Raw genomic sequence first — 27,727 nt, forward strand, 5'->3', positions numbered from 1 at the left:
GTACCCACAGACTCTAAGTGACACAGTAAGGATCTAAAAAGAAGGCAGTCTCGCACCTGACCATTTCCTGACATAAAACTCATAAAATCTTTCGATTTTCCAGAGTGTTAAATATCTTTTTGTATTCCTAATAAGGTGACCCATCATTGGTATCCTCAACATAGCTTCAGGATGGGGTCCAGTCACTGCAAAGACCATGGCATGTTAAGAGGGGTTAAGTCTTTTAGCACCACTTTTCAATTTCTAGGGAATTAGAAGGGATGGAGGCTGAGCTGGTCACCAATAGGCAACGACGTAGTCTAGCATGCCTAAATAATGGAGTATTCATAATACTCCTGAAGGATTAGTTTTGTGAAGCTTCCAGAGGTATGTAACATATCTAAAGAGGGCTTGGAAGCTCCATATTCCTTCCTTTATGCCTAAATTCCCCTTCATATCCTTTATAATTAATTGCTAAATTTAAGTGCTCCTTTAATTCTGTAAGCCACAGTGGGAAATTAACTGAGCCCAAAGAGGGTGTTGTGGGAAACTCAATTTTCAGAAGTATAAGTAATACAACAAGGGACTTGTCACTGGCATTGGAAGTGGAAGGCAGTACTGTGGGACTGTGCTCTCAATCTGTGATGGCCAACATCAACTCCAGGTCAATAATATCAGGACTGTATTATAGGACATCAGCTGGTATTCAATGCAGAACTCACTGATTTTCAGATGGGGAAACCTATTTACATTTCTGAGGTTACAGAAGTATTCTTGCAAAGTAGTACAGATGAAACAAAAGCCGACAGAATAGAGACAAAAAAGACTAGCTTTACAACATGATCAAAACTATCCAAGGTTACTCACTCACTTATTCCCTAGGCCTGTTTGTCCTTTTTTTCCCCAAGCCTATCACTCCCCAATTCCTAAGAATCTCAAAGAAAGCTCAGAAAACCCAAAAATTACATCAAAGACTCCTGTTTTAGAGGCTGAGGTTAAAGCTCAGTAGTAGAATATTTACCTATCATGTTCTAGGTCCTGGGCTCAATTCCCAGTCACACACATGTATTTGTGCACGTACACAAACCCAGACACACACACTTGTATTTTCAAAAGAAATGGCACATAAACAAAACCATTGGATACATTTCTAATCTCCAAACACATATAGGTTATACTGTAACATAGCTGATAAAATAAATTTTTGTTTTAATCCACTTTGGGGGTAACAACCTAACCTTAAAGAAACAAGAGATGTCAGGTAACTGATATATGATTTTCAAAATCTCTTAAGGCAAAACATCTTAGATCACATATCTTAAGCTAGCTAGCTACCTGGTCCTCTATTTAGCTTTCTTTCTGCCGGTCCCTCTTTCACACCTGCTCTGTCTGTCTGTCTGTCTGTCTCTGATCCTTTGTGTGTACTGCCCTAACACTGGTCAAAAAAATCAGTCTACCTCTCTCACTAATGTTTCCTGAAAATATTCTTTTGTGATATGTAAAGAACCTGGTTGGGCAGAGCTAAGTTCTCCATCTCTTTGTAGAGATGATTCCTTGGACTCTGTCTGATGACAAATGTATTAACTAAAGTTTTGGTTTTTGCTTACTATTCCTACCTTTGATGGCAATGATGGGACTTGCTAGAAGACCTCTGGCTTATGGATACATACAATTTATAATAGGAAAGTATGAAATGATGGAAGGTAAAGAAACTATAAATGCTGGATAACTACCTAAGCTATTCATGGTAGGAAACCGCAGCTTTGCAGCACTCAAGATACTAAATGTAAAAGTTACCAGTGGAGTTTAGAGATATGGTAGATCTAACTGCCGAAGGACTGATGTATTAAATATATGGGAAATGCAAAAGCACACTAAACACAAATCCCTTGGTTATTGTTATCTGTAATAGCGAAAATGGAAGTAAAACAGAGTACTGATCCAGGACTTCTGGCTAGACCAGGATCAGATGTCACTCTGCCTGAGCTCAGGCTACTAGCCTCAAAGTCACCCAGAATGGGGAAGATTATGTAAGGTTAAGAAAAAAGTACTTTTGGTTGCCAAGAAGGTAGTCAATGTTAGGGCAGGGAAAAAAAATCAAGAAACTACTGAAACACAAGGGTGGAATGTAAAAGAAATGTTTCATTTTGTAGATCAGTATCTTCAGCTTTCAAAGAGTCTTTACTAAAATGGATTTTGAGAATAACTCATTTAGGAGCTATAGATATGGGTTTAAATGCTAGTGGGAGACCTTATCTGTGGTGATGCAAGACCCACTGCTCACTAAGCAATAATTGCAGATAATGACATCTGATCCAGACATACAGAATGTTATCCTCAAGGGAACATCCAGCCTGCTGAACTAGATTAAAGTAATTGTTAGAGGGACTGAGAAGAGGGTCTTTTCAACTCCACTAACAAACAATAAAAGTATCAAAGGTGACACTTCAGATGAAATAGCCAATATGCTTTATCTTAGATGCAAACCATAGACTAGCTTTAAGATGACTTGGTTACTTACTTGCTGAACGTGCCTATTACTCAGGTCATGGCAAATGCTGTATTTACTGGCACCCTTTTATTGTAGACCCTTTCACATAACCTGTTGTTGCAAAACTGAAAAAGAATTCAGGAGCCTCATCAGATTTGCTCTTTTAGCTTCCCCCAGGAGTGTTACAGATGCTATTAAAAACAATCCAGCTTAATTAAAAAAAAAAAAGGGAGAGTTCAGCTAAGGTAGTAGCCCATGCCTGTACTCCATGGTACTCGATGGTTAGGCAGGAGGATCATGAGTTCAAGTACAGTTTGGGCAACTTAGAGAGATCTTGTCATAAAAATATAATACAATATAATATACTGACTACAGATGTAGCACAAAAGTAGAATGTGTGTGTAGGACGTGCAAGGTCCTCAGTTTGGTCCAGGGTACTGAGGAGAAATAAAGGGAAGAGTCAAAAGATCCATCCAGAAGGTAGAAACCTTTGCACTAAGAAATAAGGCCCAAAGTATAGCTCATGGAGTTACAGGACTTATTACAGAGGGACAGAAACTTTGGGAATACACAGTAAAACTACTGGATATTTAAACCCCAAATTTAATACCTAGTTTTCAGTGTTGCTGCTGTTCTTGGCAATCTGAATCCCCACCTGCTGACTCCTGCCATTGCCTCAAAGGCTAATCCATTTATGATCCAGGAACCCTTAAGTTGCCTACTGCAGTTCCAAAACATCTTCTGGTTTCTCTTTCCTGTAGTGTACAAACATGAAGGAAGCTAAAGGAGTCAGAGGGACAGGGGAAAAGTATTGACTGTTAGGACCAGAGTGAGACTTGAATTCCCAAATTATCCCAAAAGTCAGCTGGAAGACAAAATCTACCATGTTGTATCCCAAACCTACTCTAGCCACTAAGTATGCTTATTTACTTCCATAGCCTCAGACAAATCATCATTTACTGTCAATTTTTTGTTCTAGCAGGGAAGAAGATACTAAAAGAGTAGAGATTTAATGGTAACAATATAACATTGCTTTAACTGAAACATTTTCCTCAATTTAATCTTTCTAAGAAACCCAGCCAGCAGTATATATCATCATCATTTTATATATTAGGATGCTGAAGCTCAAGATGAAGTAACATACTTATCTTGCCAGAGGTGGTAAGAAGTCAATCCAAAATATGAACTCAATTTTAAAAACATGTAGCAATTGTTAATTTCCAGTTTCCACCCCAAAATAACAAAGTTGCTGTAGGAAGGAAAATGCCTTGTCACTCAGAGAATATTATGTTAACATAAGACATATTTCCTTTTTGCTCAAATAGATGGCCTGACAGTAAACATCATTAATTTTGGTGGAGAATATTGCTAATCTCTGTACTAGAAAGTGGGAGGGGGGAGGCAGTGTTATATTTTGTCTAAATATTAATATTACTGTAGCCATCTGATTAGCTCAATTAAAACACATTCTTAAATTGCAATAATTGTTATTAGTACAGATACATTTCTTCAGTCCTGGCTCATCAATCTACTTCTCCTTTGTAGATAAAAACAGAATTTATGTAGATAGGGTACTGAACCTGAGGAAGCTTTATGGTATCCTGCAAAAGTGATTTTCCCTACCAGAAAGTAAAGCTGTAAACTGGGAGGTCCAGAATTAGGGTTACAAACACAAATGTGACACTTTTAATGAAATGCTGAGACTGTGACTTGAACGTTTTTGTTTCCTAAATTGAACAGTTTAACTTCTGGTTTCCAGAAGATTTTTAAATGCTGGGGCAAAAAATTTGCAATTGAGAACTTAGTATGAACAGCATCTTCTTCTGTATTCTAGACTTTTAAAAATGGGCATTTTTGGGGCTGGGGATTTAGCTCAGCGGCATAAGCGCCTGCCTTGTAAGTAGGCAGTCGTGAGTTCGATCCCTGGTACCGATGAAAACGAAAAAGACAAAAAAAAAAAAAAAAAAAAAAAGGCATTTTGAGAGCAGAAAAGGAAATGGATATTAAATAAGACATGGATGGACCCTACTCCCCTAGCCCTTCAAGCACAGCCAATCAGGCACTTGTGATTGAGGATACTACTGACAAGAACATATCTATTAAAGCATGACCATGGAGTCATGGAACGATGAAAAGAAGAATTTAAAAACTACCTGGATAGTTAATGTGGATAGAATTATCAAGAAATGGAAGTGGAAGGAAAATACTGTATTCTAGAAATGAAATAAAATGGTTACATATTAGTAAAAATTTATTCCTATAGGAATAGTAATTTCTTATCCCATTTTCTTCTCTTCAAAGCAGTTAATTTTACACATGGACAGGTGATATCTAAATTCTGTTACAAGAACTCCAGGCAAGGACCTTGTTTACTATCACACTGAAGGAGTAAATCAACAGAAAGTAGTCTATAGGTCTTTACAAAATTTGAGTCTATATCTGGAAATGTATGATTATGAAAAGAACAGAAAGGTTAAGGGACTTGGCCACTATCAGTCCTACTTTCACTCTCACTTATTTCCTTCTCCAGTTAGGGGTCAAGTTGGAATTTATAGATGAAAATCCATAGCTAAGACGGTGATGGAGGAACAAATATAGCTAAACACATCAATAATAATTTGACATGTAGCTACCTAGGGAATGCTGATCTTTGTCAGTCATAGGACCAAAGTGGAGAAGGCAAGGAAGGATGCTTGCCCCTGTCTTTTCCTATTGTAGTCTAGAACAAAAACATCAAAGTAAGGTAGAACAGCATAAAAGTAATACTACAGATAGCAGGACTGTTCTTCTTGGGAGGGGAAAAAAACTATAAAGACTAGATCTTGAGGCCAAAGATGAGAAGTAGGGGAATTATTGTAGTCCTAACTCTTATTTACCTGGCTCTTTAAGTGTCTGGAGCTGAAGGAAGGATGTTTTCTGCTACAGAGAAGAGAAACTGAAGGCTGCTTCTACAGGACCAGCACTAGGGGGCACCGGAGCAAAGTATACTGAGCGTGTGACCTGTGAGACTGCCCAAAAGCTTCAACTCTGGAAATTAGGGGAACAGAGGAAATACCCATTGGTGAAACCCAGACCACTATTATTTTAAATAAAGATCTAAGCCTATTCTTATTATAGTCTTCTCAAATATTTATTATAGTATAAAATTTTTATTGTTGAGATAAATTATAATTTAAACTTAAAATATAACTACTGTTTCATAATCTTCCACGTGACAGTTTATGACAGCAGAGAAGAAAATTTTAGAGTACTCTTGAAAAAAGTAACTTGATAGTATGTATTAAGAATCTTAAATGTACATAAGATCGTTGATTCAGCAATTCCATTTCTAAGAACAGGATACAAGATAAGACAATGGAAAACAGAACAAGCTTTTGTACCCAAAACCAAAAATGTTTAAAGTTAAGTATTCAAGAGAAGACAGTGTTAAATTATGATGTAGGTACATGATGTATACATTAAAAATATTTTCTTTAAGCATTCTTTTTTCTAGGTGCTGGGGACTGACTTGGGTCTTTACAATGTGCAACATTCAGTCTTTTATTTTTATTTTTTATTTTGAGACAAGGTCTTGTTAAATTGCCCAGGCTAGCAATGAACTCATCATCTTCGGGCCTCAGCTGCTCAGAGTACTGAGATTACTGGATGTACTGCCATGCCTTGTTCTCTTCAAAAATTTAAACGAATTTGTGCAAATACACTAACGACTAAAGGCAAAACAGATGGTGGCCACCTGGTCTGCGCTCCCTTGCCAGTTAAATAATCCATTCTATCTTAACACTTTTCAACAAGATAAAATCATTTCAGGTAATGGAACTTTTCAGGTTGCTTAAAAATGATCAACATTAAAAATGTTAAGTATACTTAACATCTGTAAATATTCCAGTATTTTCATATTACATTTAAATTTTTAAAAAGTTAAAAGGGAAAAAAATGTATAGTTTTAGGTGTATCACTATTGAAATCCTCCATCTGCTTACCTGATATTAAAACCAAGCTATTTAAAATCATAGTAACTTCTCATTTAAACATTTTTAAGCATACAGAATGATCAGTGAAACTTAAATATGTGGTGTGACTGTGTGATACCTAACTGATTTTTGTCTTGAATCAGGTCTTGCATGTAGTTCAAGGTGGACATAACTTTGGAGTCCTCTTGCCTCTTGTCTCCTGAATGCTGGGATTATAGGCAGGTACCACTATACCTACCAAGTTCTAAAATTCTTTAAGTGACTTGCCTCAAGGTAACACAAGCTAATAATATGGTTAGAACTCTAGTCAGAAAAACAGTATCTTATCAAGTGAGATGATAAGAATGTAGATAGTATACGCACAAAGCTTATATATATGGTTTAACTTTTGCAGAAGTATCATGTATCATACAGGGGATCAGAAAGAGTGGCAATTCCTAATTTAATAATTATTAAGTCATTATTTGTTTTAAAAGAAAGAATTCTGACAACGAAAGATTTATTTTTAATGTTTGCATATATCGAGAGAACTCATGTGTTGTAATTCATGAATTTATTGCTAAGAGAATCACCTTTATATTACAGATACAACTTAAAACACAATAACTGCAGAATGTGCTTTGGATTAAAAAAAATGAACAAGTTCAAAGTGAGAATATAAATACACACAAAACTACAAATGGGTATTACCTAAAAGATTTTGTAGTGTTCTTTCTTGGTATAAAGAAAAGTGCTGGTCAAAAAATCTACACTGCCACTGTAACCATGACAAGCATGAAATATATACTGTGACAGTATAAAAAAATGAAGCTATTTTTTATTAGGAGAATGTGACACAAAACTTAAGTGAAAAGGAAACATATCTCAAGATCATTCTGTTGTACTATGATCATAAAATAGAAAAATATTTACATTTAAGAACAGGAAATCCGGGGCTGGGGATTTATTTAGCTCAGTGGCATAAGCACCTGCCTTTCAAGCAGGCAGTAGTGAGTTCGATCCCCAGTACCGATAAAAAGGAAAAAAAAAAAAAAAAAAAAAAAGGAAATCCATGAAATATAATAAAAGCAGAAAATTTGAATTAGGTTTAAAGAAGGATTGGATCATTAACTATGATCAGATAAAATTTTAGAAATGAATGTAATTAAATTTATTAAACAAAATTACTAATATTTAGCCAAAATGTACCTAACTCAGATAATCAAAATAGTACCTAATTCAGATAATCAAAATAAAATCCACTGGAAAAAATGAAAAGTACACAAGATGGGAGCTAAGAATATAGTTCAGTGGTAAGAGTGCTATGCCAGCATGTCAGAGGCCTTGGGTTTTCTCTCTAGGACTGCAATAAAAACAGTAAAAATTTTACTGGATTAAAAAAAACCAGAATAAAATAACTATAAAATACATAAATTCCTAGTATCAAATTTTAACATATATCCAACTCTCTTTAATTTTAAAGAACATTTCAAAAGATATGAAAATGTAACAGTTTTAAAGTGGCCTTGGTTACTAATATGGTTACTTTTTAATTTTGCTTTAGTACTGAAATTGTCAATAAAATAGATAAACAAGGAGGCTAGCCAATATAATACCATTTTTCTAGTTAAAAACAAACTAATTTCTAAAAGCAGAGAAATATTAAAATTTTTAACAAGCGGGGCTAAGAGCCTGCCTTGCAAGTATGTGGTTGTGAGTTCGATCCCTGGTACTGATAAAAATGAAAAGACCAAAATTTTTAACAAGGAAATAAAAACTGTTTCTCAGAGAAGAATGTTTTGCATATTGTTTGTATTATATGCAAATGTATTATCCCTTCATTAAGGAGACAGTGTTTCACTATATAGCCAAGCTTGCCTCAAACTCCCAATCCTTTTGCCACGCATCTGAGTGCTAGGAAAATGAACATGTATCACCTTTTTTCCTTTTTAAATCAAATATCTGTATTTTAACTTAAATATTCAAACCTCCATTCACCTCAAGACAGGGATTACTATGTAATCCAGGCTGGACTCAAACTGACAATACTCCTGCCTCAACCTCTGAAATGCTGGGGTTATTAGGAAGATGCCTCTTTCATTTCATAAAATATTTTGGAAACATTTTTATATTTGTGTCAGATAATTCTAATATATTAATATATTTTTTTGTCTTGATTGTCTTCATGGTTCTACTTTTGGCTTCTTGTTTTCTTTAGAGCTTTTAAAACAATGAGCTCAGTTTTCTTCAAACTTCATTTGTGGAAAATTCTTTCAGAAGTGATTTAGATTTGAATCTCTCAATAAAAATCTCAACTTGTTTCTTTTTGGTTCTGAAATAATTAGAATTCTGCATGGAAACCTAAGTTAAAACTAGCTCAAGCTTATAAGCTTCCACTGGAGTCCATTTTTCCATCTTTAATCAATGATACATTTTAAGAGTTTCTCTAACCTTCATTCCATGGAGCTGTTGTGCATTCATTTCTATTTAGCCTGGTGCTAGGCATAACTCAAAACTCAGCTGCAATTTAATCAGGGAGATGTGATCCCCTTCTACTTTGGAGGGGCCTTAGACTTTTTCTGCATTAGAAAAGATCACCAATGTGAAAGCTGAAGTGTTCTTTCTGACTTTCTTAGATCTCATTTTCATTTATTCCCTGATTTGTATTTTCCTTTTAGTTTTGTGTGATTGCTGATAGATTAAAATTTTTAAAATTCATCTAACATTTTGTTAACTTTAAAGATGAATTGTGTATCTTGGGCCCATAGATGCCATACTGCTAGAATCAAAAGCTAAATATTATAACCTGTCATTGTTTCTTTCTTATAGTATGCCACCTATCAGAGCTCTTCCAACTACTAGTTATTTCTTAGAATATTTTAATTGATATTTATATATGTATGTTGTTGTTTGAAGACTGTGGTTATCATCCAAAAGAGGTAAACAGATGAGATACAGCAAGAATTGGTAACAATAAATTACCATATATTTTATTAAACTTTATATAACTAATGATAAATTATTAAATAATGAGGTAAGCAAGGTCATTTCATTATTTTTAACAATAACTCCTCTGCCTACAGAAATTCTTACTTACTTTGGAAGGAGAACCATCAGTAATTTTCACCAACTGCCAAAGAATCGAGTAATGGGAGCACTGCAGTGCCTGTACGACTATCTGTATCAAATGAAAAAAAAAAAACCTTTTTAATAAAAGTTCAAACAAATGAGAAAACTTGTGTTTTTTTATAAAACTAGGAGAATATTTATAATTGTTTTATAATAGTTTCAAATCCAGACTTTTATAGAAATACTGAGAATGGATAAAGCACTTGGTTAAAAAAAGATAAAGCAACATATTAATCAAGAGTATAAAGATCAAACATATCTTGATAATGTGGACCCAAATAACATTATGCATTAAACAAAAATGTAGTGTCATGAATATTTTGCTTCAGATTAAAAAAAAACTTGTAAAATTATTTTTATACAAATTTTAAACTGAAACATTCTACTTATTTTGTTGTATTTTAAAAGTAAAATAACACACATATCCAAAAGTGCATAAAATAAATACCAAGATTAATAAATTAATATTAAAAAATTATCAGTGTTAATTACCACCCATGTGAAGAAACAGAACACTGTCAGTGTCTCATCTCAATACAGTTAGTTCTCCTTAGGGGTAACAGTTATTTTGACTTACAGGATAATTAATATATTTTAACCACCTAAATTTCCATCCCTTAAGTTTACTAAGCCTAGCTGTGAATATTACATAAATGAAATCATGCACATATATTACTTTGAATCTGACCTCTTTCTTTTAACCTTTATGTTTAAAATTTATACATGTTGAAAATACCTAGTTTATTAAATTTTAGTTGTGTTAAAATTTTTAGAATAGTTTCATATTTATTCAATGTATTGTCAAAAAAGTTTGCACTATTCTGAATTTTAGGCATTTTGGATAACTGCCAAAAGCATTCTTACATATATTTACAGGTATATAGTACATATATTTATCTAGGGCAGATGGTCTGAAGAGTTTTAGTTATCAGCACCTCGTCATAATGCTAAGAATTACTGAGGACCTTGAACAGCCTTTGTTTATGTGCGTGAACCCAGAAATACAATGGAAAATAAAGAAATTCTTATTAAATATTTATCTATTCACTCAAATATATAAAATGAACTGATTTTTTTAAAAAAATGAACTAATTTTTCTAAAACTAAATAAAATTTATTGAGTATGAGTATGTTTGTTACTGGAGATTAAACCTAGAGGTGCTTTTACCACTGAGCTATAATCCCATTCTTTTGATTTTTTAATATTTTGAGACTGGATTTCATTAAGTTGCTCAAGCTGAGCTTAAATTGCCTCAAGTCTCCCAAAATGCAGGGATTAGAGGTGTGTGTCACTGCACCTATTAAAAGTGACACTACTTAACATTTTTACAGATCTCTTTAGTCTGCCTTAATAGAAAACAAGTGGATTTTCTTATTTCTATATTCCGTTATATTGTTTTGATTGACGTATATAAAGAAAATCTCTCACCAGACTAGTTGAAAGTATATTTTAATAGCTTTTATAGATAAATATGGATATATTCTCTAGTATGATACCAACACTCCACAAACACCTGTGACGGAGTAAGAATTTAAAAAAGCAAGTAAAATCATCAACTTATTATGAAACTAATTTTGACTGTATGGATCTACTCCATAGGATTCCTGACTATATTTTGAGAACCACTGCTTTAGTATTGCTCAACATAAACAGGATTATTAGTCATTACCAAACTGTATCCCAAAGTCAGTGATAGTGATAGTTACTGTGACATCATGTCTTACATATGGTAACTCTATTTTACATGAGCAGTGTCTTTTAAAAAGTTTTTTTGGACAGAGTTTGCTCTGTAGGCCAGGTGGAATGCACAATCCTCCTGTTGCAGCCTTCCAAGTGCTAGGAAGAGAGGCATATCTATGACACAGGTTGAGGCTTAATAAGATTTTAATTTATATTTTCCTAATTATAGGATTGGCACTTTTTCTTTTTTATTGGCATTTTATCTTATTTTGGGTTTTGTGAAGTAAGTGGCTCGAGTCTTTGGTCCCTATTTTCCAGGGAAACAATAGAATTCAAGAAAATAAACTGATTAAGAAATACAATGTAAGACTAGATATGGTGGTGCAAGCTTGCAAACCCAGAACTTAAACGGCTAAGGCAGTAGGATTACCAGTTCACGGTCAGCCTGTTTTACTGAAAATCTATTTCAACCAATCAACAAACCATAAAAGATAACTACATTGGGTAGGACTTTTATGCCATTTTTATTTGAATATACGGTACACTTTTATTGCAGTAAAGTTTATGTGACAATATAGTATTCCATTATTTTATTCGCTAAATTTATCTAGTGTTCCTATTATCATATTCACCTTAAAAATTAAAAACTCCATAAAAAAGAACATGGCTGGGTGTAGTGGCACATGAACATAAGTCCCCCACTGTGGAAGGCTAAGGCAGAACTGCAAGTTGAAGAGAGATCCCGTTTCAAAAATAAAAGGGCTGGAGATGTAGGTGCAAAGGCTCAGGTTCAACTCCCAGTACACCAAACTCTGGGGTTGTGGAGGTGGTGTCAGTACATGAAATGTTGCACCAGTTGGTCAAGAGGGGCTTAGTTTATCTTAAAATGACCAGATTTCAGATCATTTAAGCAAAAGGATCTCCAATATGCTTATTTGGGCACCGAAAATATAAGTGTTAGAAGAACAAGAGGTGCTGCTTTCTATGAATCACTAATGAGACCATTTAAGGGTTTATTAAGCATTTTATAAATCATTGATTTACATCAAAATGCAGAAATATGACTACAAAACACTGGTAAATTATTAAAAAATCACACACTTAAAAAATGTTAGTTGACAGTACACATCTAATGGTCCTTACACATCTTTTGATAAGTTCTAATTTATAATACTGAGTACACTGGTAAAAAGGTTTATGTGGAAGGAAAAGTTAAGATTTTAAAAGTTCTCTTGAAGTTAGGTGAAGTATATAGCTTAGTGGTAGGTGTGCCTGCCTATCATGTAAAGGATCTGGATTTGACATTCAGAGCTATAAAATGAAAAGAAAAAAAAAAAAAACGTCTTGAATTTGAAATAACCAGAACTGTTATAATACTTTAAAAAGTGATATTAAGGGCTGGGGATTTAGCTCAGCGGCATAAGCACCTGCCTTGCAAGCAGGCAGTCGTGAGTTCGATCTCTGGTACCGATAAAAAGGAAAAAGACAAAAAAAAAAAAAAAAAAAGTGATATTAAAATGAGCAATAATTTATAGGATGCTGGGTATGGTGGTACAATTTTTAATTCCAGCTACTTGGGAGGCTGAAGTAGGAGGACTGCAAATTCAAAGGCCAGCCTGGGCAACTGACAGAGATTCTGTCTCAAAATACCCTTACTTACTTACTTACTTATTTTTGATTTTTTGAGACAGGGTCTTGCTATGTAGCCGAGGCTAGCCTTGAACTTGAGATCCTCCAGCCTTAGTCTCTCAAGTTCTAGGATTTGGGTGTGTGCTATCACAGAGGCACACAAAGTAAAATTTTCAGTCAGGTGTGGTAATGCACACCTGCAATTCCAGCACTAACGAAGCTAAGGCGGGAGGATCACCATGGTCAGCCTGGGCTACACAGCAAGGCCCTGTCTCAAAAAAATTTTTTTCAAAAGATTTGGGGATGTAGGTCAGTATTAAGAGTGCTTGCTGGGCATTCATGAGGCCCTAAATTTATTCTGATCTCCATAAAGAAAAACTCCTTTTGCCCTTCTATTTACCTAAACTAGGAATCTCTATTTTCTCTATTTATAGTTTTATACAAGTTTCTTTTTCTGTTTTTAAGTTTGAACAATGAAGTTATTTTAGTTCATATCCTGGTCCAAAGTCAAGGGGGAAATCTGATGCTGGCCTTTTTGATGGTTGAATCCTGAGGTGAAATAGGACATCATAAAGCAGATACAATGACATATGTATGTATACATTCCTGTGTTTGTGTGTGCATGTGTACACATATATACATGTGTGTGCATGTGTACACATATATACATATGTATACATATTTCAGGTTCTAGTTTCCTGCTGGTAAAGCCATCAGGATTTGATCATGGGTCTCCATACTGATGATGTGTCTAACCCTAACACTTCCCAAAGGTCTTACTGCTTCATGGTTTCATTAAGTTTCTAGCCTCCTAACACCACATGGTAGAGACTAAATGTCAACATGAATCCTGAAGCTGCATTCAAGCCACCTCAACAACACTGTTGAAGTTCTACGAGTCGGCAGGGGCTTCAGGCCCAAAGATCCTGGCTCCAGCCAGGGTTTTACAATAAAGAATGGCTGGCAAGAGTAGGAGTGTGCTGGGCAGCTCATGCAGTCTGTCTCTGTCCCAGATAAGCCCCCAGGCTCGCTTTTCATGGCACAAGGTGACTGATCACTCAGGACAGTGAAGCCAGGAGCTGTTGCTATTTAAAGCACTGACCAAAGGACATCACATGGGGACAGGGAGGGAGCAATCTGCAAGTGATCAGTCCTAGGTATAGTTAAGGACAAACTCAGTAAGGAGCCTGGGACAGTGGATGGAGAGGAAGCTACAGGCTTGAACTGGGCATTTCCTAGGCATCACCACAAGTAACCCCAGCAGTGAGAACTAGTATCTGTCCCATTTTCCAGGAGGGAAAACTGAGGTCTGCGCTCACATAACTAATGTATTTGGAACCAGGTCTGCCTTCAGTGTGTGTGTAGAGGTATTAAGCTTGATGTTGACTATGGACTGGATTTCCTGAAACCAGGTGCCAAATTAAACTTTTCCTCTAAGTTACAGGTGTCAGGCATTGTGTCCCAGTGACAGGAAACCCACTGATACAGCCATACCTTGAAGATTGTGATCTCTGTCTTCTCTACATACAGGTCTCTAGACAGCGGCTTTAAGGAAAGGTGACTCATGCCACTCCAACTTGTGTTTTTTTTTTGAGACAAGGTCTCAAGATGTAGTACAAGCTGAAAAAACAACTTGTGACAATTTTCCGATCTTAGCCTCCTGAGTCCTGGGCCTACAGGCATACAACACCACATCTGGATGTAGTTTCTTGGTGGTGATTATTAGGAAAAGATATCTGCCCACTCTAATACCTATTTTAAATACAGAATTCCCATTTTAATGTTCTACATATTGGTATTTTTCTAAAGTTTATATTTAAAGGGGCCCATAGGATTATGTTAAAATATAAAACTCGCACTTACTAAAACCATTTAGCTCTTACAAGTATAATTCACAATGATGGAACAGATCAAATGTCAAAAGAAAATTACAAGTTTTCCATCCAAGCAACTTGCTGTCACTGTTGGTTATTTTGGTATTTCATCCTCTGTACCAACAATGTTATCCTAACTTGTCCAGAAGTCATCTACTCAGTAACTTTGTCTTTCTGGGGGAACAGATTAAACAAAAAAGGACAAGCAATAAAAAACTGAACCCAAGTGATGGTTCTAATCTATGAACACCACCTTCCTTTTCTGCATTTTTTTGTTTAACATTGCTGTAACTATAGGGAGGGAGGTTTTACATACAATGACAAGTATTGGTCAGAAGACTAATAATTTCTTTCAACCTTACTTTGCTAACTTCATTTTTCCATGATGGAATGTTGTTTCTGGGAGAAAATGTTTGCAGACTGGGTTAAAATGAGTGACAATATTCCCTTTAAAAAGTTATTAGATATAAATTAGTAGTACAGCTTTACCTAAGAGAAAATAAGGCTGTGAAATAAGAATATGAAAAGATGTTCAAAGATGGATATAGTACAGTGGTGGAGTACTTGTCTGGTAGGCTCAAGACCCTGAGTTCAATCCCTAGCATCCACCAACCAAGAAACAAACATCCCCAACTCCTGCCAACAGTTCAAAATCACTAACATTAGGAAAATAACTGTATGTTAGAAGTGCGGTGAGACATCATTACATACCTGGTAGGATGGCTAATGTAATGATTACTGACATTATCAAGGAATGGTGAGGATGCAAGACAATTAAAACTCTCATATATTGTATGTATCCCCCTTAAAATATGGTATGATAGTGTCTAACAAACACTTGCTTATTGTAAGATCTAGTAATTGTATTCAGAGGTATTCACAGAGATGAAAACTTATGGTCATGACAGACTTAATTGTGACAGCCTAAAAACTGGTAACAATTCAACTATGTTTCAATAAGTGGCTGAATAAAACTGTTGCACCCAAACAGTGGAATAATAGCAGTAAAAAAGGAGCAACAATTGATTCATACAACTTTGATTACTCTCAGTTATTTTCAGGGAACATATGCTCAGCAACATATGATTCCAAATTCAAATATCTCAAAATGACAAAATGCTAGTAATAAAAAGCATCACTGCCCACTCTAATACCTATTTTAAATACAGAATTCCCATTTTAATGTTCTACATATTGGTATTTTTCTAAAGTTTATATTTAAAGGGGCTTAGGTTTTTAGGAATTGCAGGTGGGTAAAGTACATGACCATAAAGGGATAGTATCAAGTCTAAGGGGTGGTCAAACTGTTCTAAGTTTTTCTACTTTTTGGTTGTGGTGGTGGCTACACAAATGTACACATATCAAAATTCACAAGATTGGCTATGTGTGGTGGAACACACTTATAATCCTAACACTAAGGGAACTGGAGCAGTAGGATTAAAAGTTTGTGCTCAATCTGAATAACACAGTAATTTAGAAGAACTTGTCTCAAAAATAATAAAGAAAAAGGGTCGGGGTTGGGGACATAGATCAATGCAAAGGCTCAAGCTTCAATCCAAAGGGGCAAAAATTAGAAAACTATACATAAAAAGGAAAGTAAGTGAAAAAAAAAAAAAAAAGGAAAGTAAGTCAACCTTAACCAATAATAATGAATTTAGAAGCAGCAGTATTAAAAGCATTTCTCTTGAAGAAATGTTTGAAAAGCACTAATTGATACAAATCATAACCAATGAAATGTAACAAATAATTGAGTACAGAGAAAAGATTCCTAAATTTCTTACAAAGATGTAACTCATTCTTGAGAATGAGTGTATTTATCCAGTGTACTGTAGTACTAGTGTTTAGCAAGCATGTTACATCATAAATTTAAAAAAGATGATTGAAAGCATAAAAAGCCAAAAAAATTCTGATGGTAAAAGGTTAACAATTCTGTCATTAAGGAATTAAAAAGACTTCACAATGAATGAGGTACATGGCAGGCTAATGTGTATCAATCCTTGGGAATTGAAGATTCTAGGATATTAGTAAAGTTTACTTATTCCAAGAATTTGAATCAAAGGACTGTGGGTTTAGCTTAGTGGAACAAGTGCCTTCCTGGCAAATGTGAGGTCATGAGTTTGATTCCCAGTACCAAAAACCAAAACCAAACAAACAATTAAAAAAAAATTTGAAACGAAGAAAAATATGTTGGCTATATATCTAATGTGATTATTAATTTTCTCCTTTTATGTATCTTTCTATACCATTGTTCAAAAAGTGGATTGGTGTAAAGTGGAAAGAATCATGGAACTAGGACTTCATATCACATAAATCTTTCACTGTATTTCCCAGAATTTTCAGATAATATTTAGATTTGTCATACCATAATATCATTTTATTGTTAGAAATAAAGAATATTCTTCACCAGAGGCTTCGCATAAATCAGGATATATGTTTGTACTCCCATGATTTAGTTTGTGCTCATCTGGCCTTGAAAGTTCAAGCCAAGCCTAGGTAATTTAGCAAGATCTTTTATCAAAACAAAAAATTAAAAAAGGGGGAGTATGTAGCTCACTGCAAAGGGCCTCTTTCCACTGCAGGGGATCAAAATAAAACAAAACACAAAACAACACAAAAAGGCAAGCAACAAGCAAAGAGAAGTAGCCCTATTTGTTTTTGTAATATTTGGTTCTTCAAAAATAGTAGTATTACAAAAAATAATACTATAATGAAACCCATAAACAGACTACTGAGCTACAGAATACCAACTTTGCATCTACCTATGAGCATTTTACTCATTTCTTCCTTACTGAAAACTATTTTAATAAATTTCATAAATACCATGTCCTTGCTTTCAGAAAAGTTTGACACATTATATACACATATCAGAAGATAATATAGTTTAATTTTTAGCTTTTGAGCTTTTAATAAATGGGGTCACAGGGCTGGGAATATAGCTCAGTGGCACAAGTGCCTGCATGGCAAGCAGAAGGTCATAAGTTCAGTACCCAGTCCAAAAAACCCAAAACCAAACCAAACCAAATAACATGAATGGGGTCACATTAAATGTAGTCTTCTTAGACAGCAAATGTGTATACTATACCCTATGTCTCTGAAGAACCTACAGACTTTAGAAATACAATGGTTCATGCTCCAATCATGAATATTTGGTTAACAAAAATACCTTAACAACTTCTATTTTTACAGTTTATATGAATTTAAATATATTTTTATAATCATTATGTAACTTTGACTTTGGGCCACTGGGTTGAAATACAAGAATAATATACAGATTATATCAAAATTACCTATTGCTCTTGTTTTTGTTTTGGTTTCTGTTTCTTAAGTAATGGGGATTGACTCTAGGGCCCTGTGCATACTCTACCTGAACTGAATTACACTGAACTATACCCTCAGCTTTTTAAATTTTAAGACAGGGTCTTGCTAAATTACCCAAGTTGGACTAAAATTTGAGATCCTCCTGTCTCAGCCTTCTGAACAGCTATGATTACAGGTGCATGCTACCATGTCTATCTTTTTTCTTGCTTCTAAAATTCTACCATATGACTTTTTCTTCTGCTGTTGTGTTGTTCTGGTGGAAGGCTTTTTAAACTGGATTTTGCTTTCTAATGGCTTTACTGGATGTGAAAACAAGTATTTTCCTTTTATTTTTATCTTTTTATATTAAAACAAATTAAGATTTTATATATATATTTTTTTTCTATTATTATTTGTCTTACTTTTCTTTTTGAGACAATTTACCTGACACCCAAAGTTAAAGGGGAAAAAGCTTATTTATATTATAGTTTATAGAGAGGAATAACTGGTTGGCTTAAGGCAGGGTGGCATGGCAGAGGGGCAACAGTTCATGCCAGAGGAAGACAGAAAAAGGAATGAGAGAGAAAGCCTTTTTCTGTCCTTCATATTGATTCCAGTCTATTATTATTAGGGCCAATCTAATCAGTGGACTGATCCAGCAATCATTCACCCTTAATTCCCGCATTGCACTACAAAATCAACCATAGACCCTAGATTCAGCTACCTCTGAAAAAAGTCCCATGATTGCATGAGGCTTTGGGAGGACATCTTGACACAACCTATAACACTATTATTAAAATACAGTTCTGAGATCAATCCCTATGCTTTTTTGAGACAAGGTCTTGCTTAGTTGTCCAGGCTGCTTCTATCTTGTGATTCTCCTGCCTCAGGAATTACTGGTATGGGTCACCATGCCTGGTTAGTTCTGCAACTTTGACAAATGCATAGACATGTAACTACCAATACAGTTAAGATATAAAATACATCTACCATTCCACATAATCCTCCTCAGCTTTGTGCATTCAGCCAATTCTGATACTACAGATCTATTTTCTGCCTCTCCAGGGGAGTTCTAATTGCTATCCGCACAAGCATTTTGGTAGCATCAGATTTTTTCCCATTCTTTAGTTATTCTTAATAATTGGTAGTGATATTCAACTGTGGTTTTAATTTTCATTTCTCCAATAATGAAAATTTTTTTTGCGTGCTTATGTGCCATCCATCCTTAATGATGTATTCAAGTCTTTTGTCTTTTTGAAAAATGTTTTCTTACCATGTATTCCTCTTGCTTAGTTTCTCTGAGTGCTGGGATTACCATGTCCAGCTGAGGGATCTTTATTTTTTTTGGATAGTCTTTTTTGGGAATGTAATTTATAAATATTAGTTTGTTCTGGCTTGTCTTCAGCTGCTCTCCCCTGCTTAAATTTACATCTTTCTAGTTCAGCCTACCAGCTGGGATTATAGACATAAGCTACCATGCCTCATCTAACATATTTAATTTTAAAATTCTGAGACAGGGTACGTTATAGTTTGTGTCTAGATGTTCTCCTGAAGCATCATGCAGTCATAAGTGGGGCTTTTTCAGAGGCAGCTGAATCTAGTGTGTGACTAAATCATGGTGCAATACTTGGATTATTACTAAATAATGGTGGGTGACTACTAAATTGGTCCACTGATTGGTTTGGCACCACCCTAATCCTGGTAGCCTGGATATAATATAATATAATGGACAGAACCTGGTATCAGAGAAGTACAGTAACTGCTATGACTATACTTGACCATGTGGTTCAGGAGCCATTATGGCTTATGATAACAGCTTGGAAATGCTAGCTGAAAAGGTAGAGCTGGAATGCCTGAGGTTGTACTGTATGGGAAATTCTGGTCAGAGCTCAGAAGACCAAAAAAGGCTGAGAGAAATCCTGCTAATAAAAGACTAGGCTCAGGAGGTTTCCACTGGGAAAAAGGCTGCTGGACTCCAAACAATGTTACACCTTAGCAGAAAGTTTGCATTTTGCTCATGTTGAGAGACTGCCTGAGACTAACATAAAGGGTGGCACACTAATCTTGAAGAAATTCAAGGCTGCTGCGGAGGGCTTTTAGCCATATCTATGTTGAGAATCAAGAGCAAAGAGATCTGATCTAAAATGCTGTGATCTAAAATGATCTAAAATGCTGTGAGTTTGGCCAGAAAGGAAGCTCAATAAAGCTGTGATCTGCAAAGACAGAGGAGATCCTGATTAAAAGGAAATATGAGAACAGAAAAGACAGTCTGAGGACATCACACTAACAGCAGGACTCTACCCTTTGCAGCCTCAAAATTGCAAAAGCACAAGAATTTGCTTTCCGATCAGAGTCCTAGAGCACCATACTCCAGAATGACGGTGGCTTAGAGAAGTTTTTCTTCAGGATTGGTTCATAGGCACTCAACCCCTAAAGCCTAGAGAGAAGGGAGCCTGGCTACTGCTTTAGCTGGTAACAAACCTTGGCATCATCCATGTGGTGCTAGTTTTAGGTGTATGCAGAATACAAAAGCTGTCTGGTCAGGAAGGCTTCCACCCAGGTTTTAGAAGGCCTGGGAGGCCTGGCATGGTGCCCTTCAAAGGGCAGTGTGTGAAGTTGTGAATGTGAAGCTGAAGGTACAGCAGAGATCCCAGAAGTTTGGAGAAGCCAGGAACATGGATCATCTGAGGAAAACTACAAAAACGGAACAGAGCAGGCCCAAGACAGGAGTCACAGGAGCTACAATCACAGGCAGTGCTGTAGGGCCAGAGTCACACAAACCTTTTGGAGTTCACATCTTGCTACAGACTGCCTCAGATATTGCACACTGAACTACAGGACTTAATGTTTGCCCTGCTGGCTTCTACTCTGCTCACATTCCTTTGTATTCTTCTATTTTTATCTTTTCAAATGGTAAAATCTATCTTGTATTATTGTATGCTGGAAGCACTTAACTTTCTTTTCATTTGTATAGGGGGCTCATAGCTAAGAGTTTGCCTTAAATCTCAGAAGACACTTTGAACTTCTCAGCAATGCTGAAACTGTCAGGCGTATGGCTATCCTTGGAGGTGGACCAAATACCTTTTTTGCTTCTTTTGGTACCAGGGATTGAACTCTCAACCTTGCGCTTGCCAGAGGACCAAATATCTTTTGCATAAAGGAATGTGCATGAATCTTTGGAGGGGCAAGTATTAGAATGTTATGGTTTGTGTCCAGATATCCCCCCAAAATCTCATGGATTCATAGGGCTTTTTCAGATGTGGTTGAATATAGAGTGTGATGCTGAGATTAAAGGTGTATGATTACTAAATCAGTCCACTGATTGGCTTGGCATAGTTCTGGCTAGGATTAAGGGTGTGGGTGCTATATCCACTTTAGGGCAGGTAGCCAGCATACAATATGGACAGAAAGAGCTTTGTCTCTACTACTGTTGCTTTTTGTCTTCCAATGCCATAACTGGTTACTCCTCTGTTACGTGCTACCCTGCCTTGAAGTCAGCGAATTACGGTCAGAAACCTCTATAAGCCGTGAGCTAAAATAAACCTTTCCTCCCTTAATTTTGGTCATAGGTACTCTACCTCAGCAATGAGAGAAAAGTAACTATGACATTCAACATATCATTAAATGTCTTCTCACACAGAATGTCATAGCATAAATAACATCAACCTCATTTTATTCATAGATGCACAAAACTGCAGTCAAAAACACACCACTGTAATTAATTGGTTCTCTATTTATGAACAGAGTAATTCCATTTTTATAAATAATGCTACGATGAACATATTGTAACTAAGATTTTGTATATACTTTTAAGCATATATCTTTTGTCTAAATTTCTAGAACTATAAATGTTCAAATGAAGGGTATGCCCATATTCAATTTTGATAATGTTAAGCAAATAACCTTCTAAAAGAAGTTATACGAGTCTGTACTCACAACAGTATTTGAGAGTATTCATTAAGTTTAAAAAGGGGGGAGGATTTCATAAAGGTTTCCAATTTACTAACACAGTTTAGAATAGAACAAAGCCTAAATTGGGGTTACTCTGTTGTGATCTACAAAAGAATAGAATGGATCCTTGAGTTATGACTGGCCTTGTATATGAACATCTTGGGTTATGATCAGAATTTTAGTTTAACTTACGACCAAATTCTTAAGTTACAATTTGAATGCCAGCGACTTACGCAGCTGTAAACAAAAACTTGGGATATGACAAGAAAATATAGTCAACCGGTAGTATTTATAAAAAAGATCAAAAGATTCTCGAGATTAAGTTATTTCTAATACTGTACTCATTATACCTTCAGGACCTAGTATTCTATTTTCTTTCTTTCCTTTTTTGGTAAATAATGACTAGGTAGGGGGCAAGCTGGATGTGGGTTTTTGTATGTGTGTGGCAAAAAGGGAAAGCATTCTGATTCCTGGTATATCTGTTTGTTATGTTTTGAACCAAAGACTTGTATAGATGATGACACATAGAGGAATTGTAAAATGTCTGATACAGTACACACAAGGAACAATATGAAGTAAATGAAATCATTTTTAAGGTCAATCAGGGAAATAAGTGTGTAGTTTTCTAGGAGAGTATGACTCTATCACCATATGCAATAAGCTACAAGCCACCCCCCTGCAAATAATCTGGCTTAAATTGCCACTTATATTATGTTCTGTTTAAATAATGTGTTTCTAGTTTATAATTGTAGATTAGGTACTAGGTATCTAATCTCTCCCCACAGTTTTCATTGAAATAGCACAAAAAACATTTGGGAAAAAAAAAAGATCAAGAAAAAAATGAATCTGCATGCAGTAAACATCAAAAAGTTATGAGGTAGGAGAAAGAAGACATGGCAAAGAACAGAAGTATAGCCTGAGCTGTCATAAATGGTAGTAATATATTAGTAGCAGAAAATATAAAGAATTTAAAAGCTTAATTTGAAGTAAAAAGGATGTGTTATATTCATGTACCAACTCTCTATGATGAACACAACTATGTACTACAAATATGTAAATTTTTTAATTAAAAAAGCTTCATTAGAGTGGGTGTACCATAGCTATGTGACCTTACTCAAACTTTTAATACCTTTACGCTTCACTTTTATCATCAGTAAGATGAAAGTAATCTAATCTTAAAGAAATGAATATATGAAAAGACAAAGGTGATACTTACACAAATTATACCAACAGTAAATAGATAGCCGCAAAGAAGGATGGGGATAATTCAAATATCTCTTGGTTTTATTTTACAAAAAACTGTACTACTACTACAAATTCAGATATGTGGGTTCTTCACAAGCAAATGATTATTATGCTACAGAACTATACTTTTAGGTAAATGGATGCACCCTGGGACCATAGTTTTAACTGAAATATTTGGACACACATGTTTAATTATTAAATTGTTTTTCTTTAGCGAGAAACTTGAATGGTAAATAAAGACCAAAATGGATGACTGATATTGGGAAAGGAAATAAAGGGAAAAGGGGGAAGGAAAAAGAGGGGAAAAGGGAAAAGTTCGAAGAAAAAATTGAAGACAAAGCTCTGTAAATGAGAAGGGAAAAAAAGGGTTGAAGGGAGGGGAATACAAGACTCAAAATATATTATGTATAGCTATAAATTCTCTAGCATGAATGTAAACATTATGTATATTAAAAGTATACCAGTAAAATGAATTTAAAAAGCTGTAATAACTTTTGATACTTTCCATATGTTAAAAATTCATTAACATAGGGCATGGTTTACGCAGATCCTGCAACATATTTTTACTGCACATGTTCAAAAAATATGAAAAGTGCAGAGAACTAGTTTGAAAGGTGTTCACTGACCAAAGCTGTGACAATAGGATCACTAAAATAAATACCATGAATATTAAATTTTAATAAGGTAAGTAAAATAGGTATCTATGAGTTTATACGGGTAACGAAGCAGCGAGATATAGTGCTACATCCCTATAATTCTAGCACTCAGGAGGCTGAGGCAGGAGGATTGTGAGTTTGAGACTAACCTGGACTACACAGCAAATTAAAGGCCTGTATGGATTACACAGTGAGATCCTATCTCAAAAAATAAAATGGGGCAAGAGATACAGCTCAGAGGAAGAGCACTTGCCTGGCAGGTGCAAGGTTTTGAGTTCGAGTCCCAGTTAAAAAAAAAAAAAGAAAAGAAATAAAATGTTTTTAAATGAATGAGTGAAAGAATAGATTTAGGAACAGTTATTCTTGTGGTAGAGTACAAATTAATGATTATAAATGACACAAATCACTGTAGATATCATTTTGTGATTATGAATATAAATCAGGCAACAACTATATGAATCGTGTTAGGTAATTTAAAAGAATGCTAGGCACTATTGAAATTCTGTGTTCTTTAAGGTGAGACAATCAGCTGTGAGTATTTCAACTGTTTAAGCTGGCACTTATTCCTATCCAGTATGGTTGGTACAACTGAAAGAACTGGAGTGGGAAAGGAGAAGAAATCCCCCTAATCAATGTCCTGCCCATAGGGTGCATAACTTAAGGAGACATGGAGAGCAGCTTTGCTTAGCATAGGTTATAGTCATCCCATCCCTGCCTGTTCTTTCAAGCAATTTGATTGTGAAGAATTCTTTCTTCCTCCTTAATTTTTATTTTTGTGGTGTTGGGGATCAAGCCTAGGACCTTGGGTAGGTAGCTCTGTGACTGAGGTACACTCCTGGCATAGCTGAGAGGAACTGTCCACCTATAACTACAATCCTGGTCTAAAACTGGTGGACACTTCTACTTAAAAGACAGGAGAGACAAAAGCTCTCAGCCACCAACCTGTCCAATGGTGAGTAAAACTAGAGGTGTCTGAGGTCCTCTTCCTAAGTAGAAATTCCCAAGAAACAGTGGAGAGGAGTAACACAACTTCTAAAACTACATATACATGGGTCCAATATCTGCATTTTATCAGATTGTATGTTACTGGTACGACTGTATGCATTATAGAGGGGAAGCCACCTTTGTGACCGCATTTTTCCCCATTAAGCATCTACATTTGTACCAGTGTTTAATCAGAAGACAAGAGCTTCAAGTCACTCATACAATTAGCGCAACAAATATCATGACTATTTTTTTTGTTTCGGACAGATAATCTTGCTGTGAAATCCAAGCAAGTCTTGAACTTGTGATTCTCCTGCCTGTGCTTTTTGAGTGCTGGGATTACAGACATGTACCATAATGCCTGGCACAAATGCTTTCAAGTATCAACACCAGCAGGATATGTGGAAGCCATCAGTCAACAGGGGCTACCACTCTCATTATAGGTGCAACCACAGATGATGTACCCCATACTCACATACTATGCTGTCTATATCACATTTGCCTGTAATACCAGTGTGCCCTCACTCTTGTAACAACTGCAAAGTCAATGGATATCTCTGACTCTGATGTGGTATACCCCAGTCCCCAGATCTGCTTATCACAGCTCAAGAAGTTACAAGGTGATTATACTATAGTATCTAGTTATAAACAAACTCAGCATTGCAAAAACAAACTGATACCCCAAGACACATCATCAGGCAAAAGGTATTTACTAAGTAAGAAAGTTATCACATCAAAGCAAAGACAGCTGGGTATAATAGTACATGCCAAAAATCCCAGCACTTGGGAGGCAGAGGTAGGAGGACTAGTATGAGTTCAAGGCCAGGCAGTCTCACTTTATAGTGAGACTATCTTAAAACACCACAAAACAAACTCCCAAAAACTCAAACGACCAACAAAAAACCAAAACACACACACAAAGCCAAAGAGAGAACCATCCCAATAGATACACAAATTCAACATACAAGCATAAGTAAGCTAGCCATGATGATGCATGCCTGTAATTCCAACACTTTGGGAGGCTGAGGCAGAAAGATCACAAGTTTGAGCCTACCCTGGTCAACTTACTAACTTAGCAAGACTCAAAACAAAACAAAACAAAAAAAACGAAACCAAAAAACACCCCTAAAACAAAAAAACAAAACAAAACAACAACAACAAAAAAAACCAACAACAAAAAAGGCACTGGGAATGTAATATAGTGCAAAGGCTCTGGATGTAATCCTCAATACCAAAACAAAACAGACAACATCAAAAAACCAATTAGGAAGTATTAAAAAAAAGTAACAAAGACAACTTCTGATGTTATTAACTTTCCAACTCTGAAGACAGCAAAGTAGATGGAATGGCTGATAAAGGAATGATTTTTTAAAAGCTTAATGAAATTAAAGTGAATACAGATAAATGACAAAATAAAATGAGGAACACAAGGCAGCAAAGAAACTGAAGTGTAACCAGCAGGTATCTTGGAAATAAAAGAGCTCAAAAAATCAGATTAAAAATTCAACTGAAAGCTTTAACAATAGCCTGGGTCAAGCAGAAAAAATAATACTGGAGCTTGAAGACAGGCCTTCTGAAATATTACATGCAGACAGAAATAAGAAAAAAGAGAATACTGAAGATGTTTAGATCATCATAAAGGGCCAAATGCCAACATAATCAACATAGCTAAAGAAGAAATAAAGGCTGAGGGCATAGAAAACCTATTCAATGAGATAATAGTAGAAAAATTCCCAAATCTTAGGAAATACATGGGTACACCAGGTAAAAGAGATCTTTATAACCTCAACTAGATATGACCAGAAAAGAATCTCTCCATGACATATTAAATATCAAAAGTACAGGATAATGAATATTAAAATCCATAAGACACATTTAAAGGCAAATCCAGTAGATTACCAGCAGATTCCTCTGCATAAACCCTAAAGGTCAATAAGACACAGAATAATGTATTTCAAATCCTAAAAGAAAGTAATTGTCAACTAATTCTTTAGAATTTAAAGATTTTCCAAGATACGGATTAACTAACACAATTCATAAGAACAGCCTTACAAAAGACATTTAAGGGCTGGACACTGTGGCAGATGCTTGTAATCCTAGCACATGGAGCCTGAGGTAGGAGAGGTGGTTTGAGTTCAAGGTCATCAAGGGCTACACAGTGAGTTCAAAGACAGCCTGAACTGAGAATACTGTTCTCTCTCTTTTTTTTTTTTTAGGATCTCTCTATGCAGTTCAGGTTGGTCATGAGCTCACTTTGTGGCCCAGGCTGGTCTTGAACTCACAGGGATCCTCTTGCCTCAGCCTCCAGAGTGGGGGGGATTACAGGCGTGAGCTACCATGCCCAGTTGAGAACTCTGTTCTAAAATATAAATATATACTGAAAAAAAGATGCTTAAAGGAATTATACATGCGGAGTACAGAAAAAGAGAATCATGAGAACACATAAAAAAAATAAATCCCACTAATGGAGTAGATATACAAAGAAGTTAATAGGAACGAATCAAACACTGTCAATATAGTTAACAATCAAACAAGAAAGATAAGAATAGAAGTAAAATAAAAATATTCTAAACAACCAGAAGGAAATCAATAAAACAACAACAACTAGCCCATACCTTATAAAGATAACTCTAAACACAAATAGTTTTAACTCTCTAATTAAAAGACAGACTGGCAGAATGGATTAAAAAACAAGACTCAAACAATATGCTGCCCACAAGAAACTCAGGTCAGTTCTAAAGACATTCACAGACTGAAGGTAAAAAAATAGAAATGATTTTCCAAGCTAATAAAGCAAGCTGGAATAGCTATATTTACATCTAACAAAAAAAAACCTGGAAGAAGTGACAGAAGTTATTTAT

General features: G+C 35.4%; 1 protein-coding gene across 8 annotated transcripts in view; it reads right to left on the reverse strand.

Moving 5' to 3' along the window:
* The window catches only part of Stag1 (STAG1 cohesin complex component), a 426,216-nt gene that overhangs the window by 41,666 nt on the left and 356,823 nt on the right, over window positions 1-27,727 (reverse strand). For 7 of the 8 annotated variants that reach the window (XM_063249046.1, XM_063249043.1, XM_063249047.1 and 4 more), the window contains one exon: window positions 9,518-9,598. The exons of the other annotated variant lie outside the window; for it this stretch is intronic. In XM_063249046.1, the coding sequence (XP_063105116.1) occupies window positions 9,518-9,598 (81 nt within the window). The remainder of the gene's footprint in view (window positions 1-9,517; window positions 9,599-27,727) is intronic. 8 annotated transcript variants of the gene reach the window in all.

This window comes from Cavia porcellus, unplaced genomic scaffold (genome assembly GCF_034190915.1).
Source record: "Cavia porcellus strain 051 isolate PalLab524CR breed Dunkin Hartley unplaced genomic scaffold, mCavPor4.1 scaffold_5, whole genome shotgun sequence".
Taxonomy (NCBI): Eukaryota; Metazoa; Chordata; class Mammalia; order Rodentia; family Caviidae; genus Cavia; species Cavia porcellus.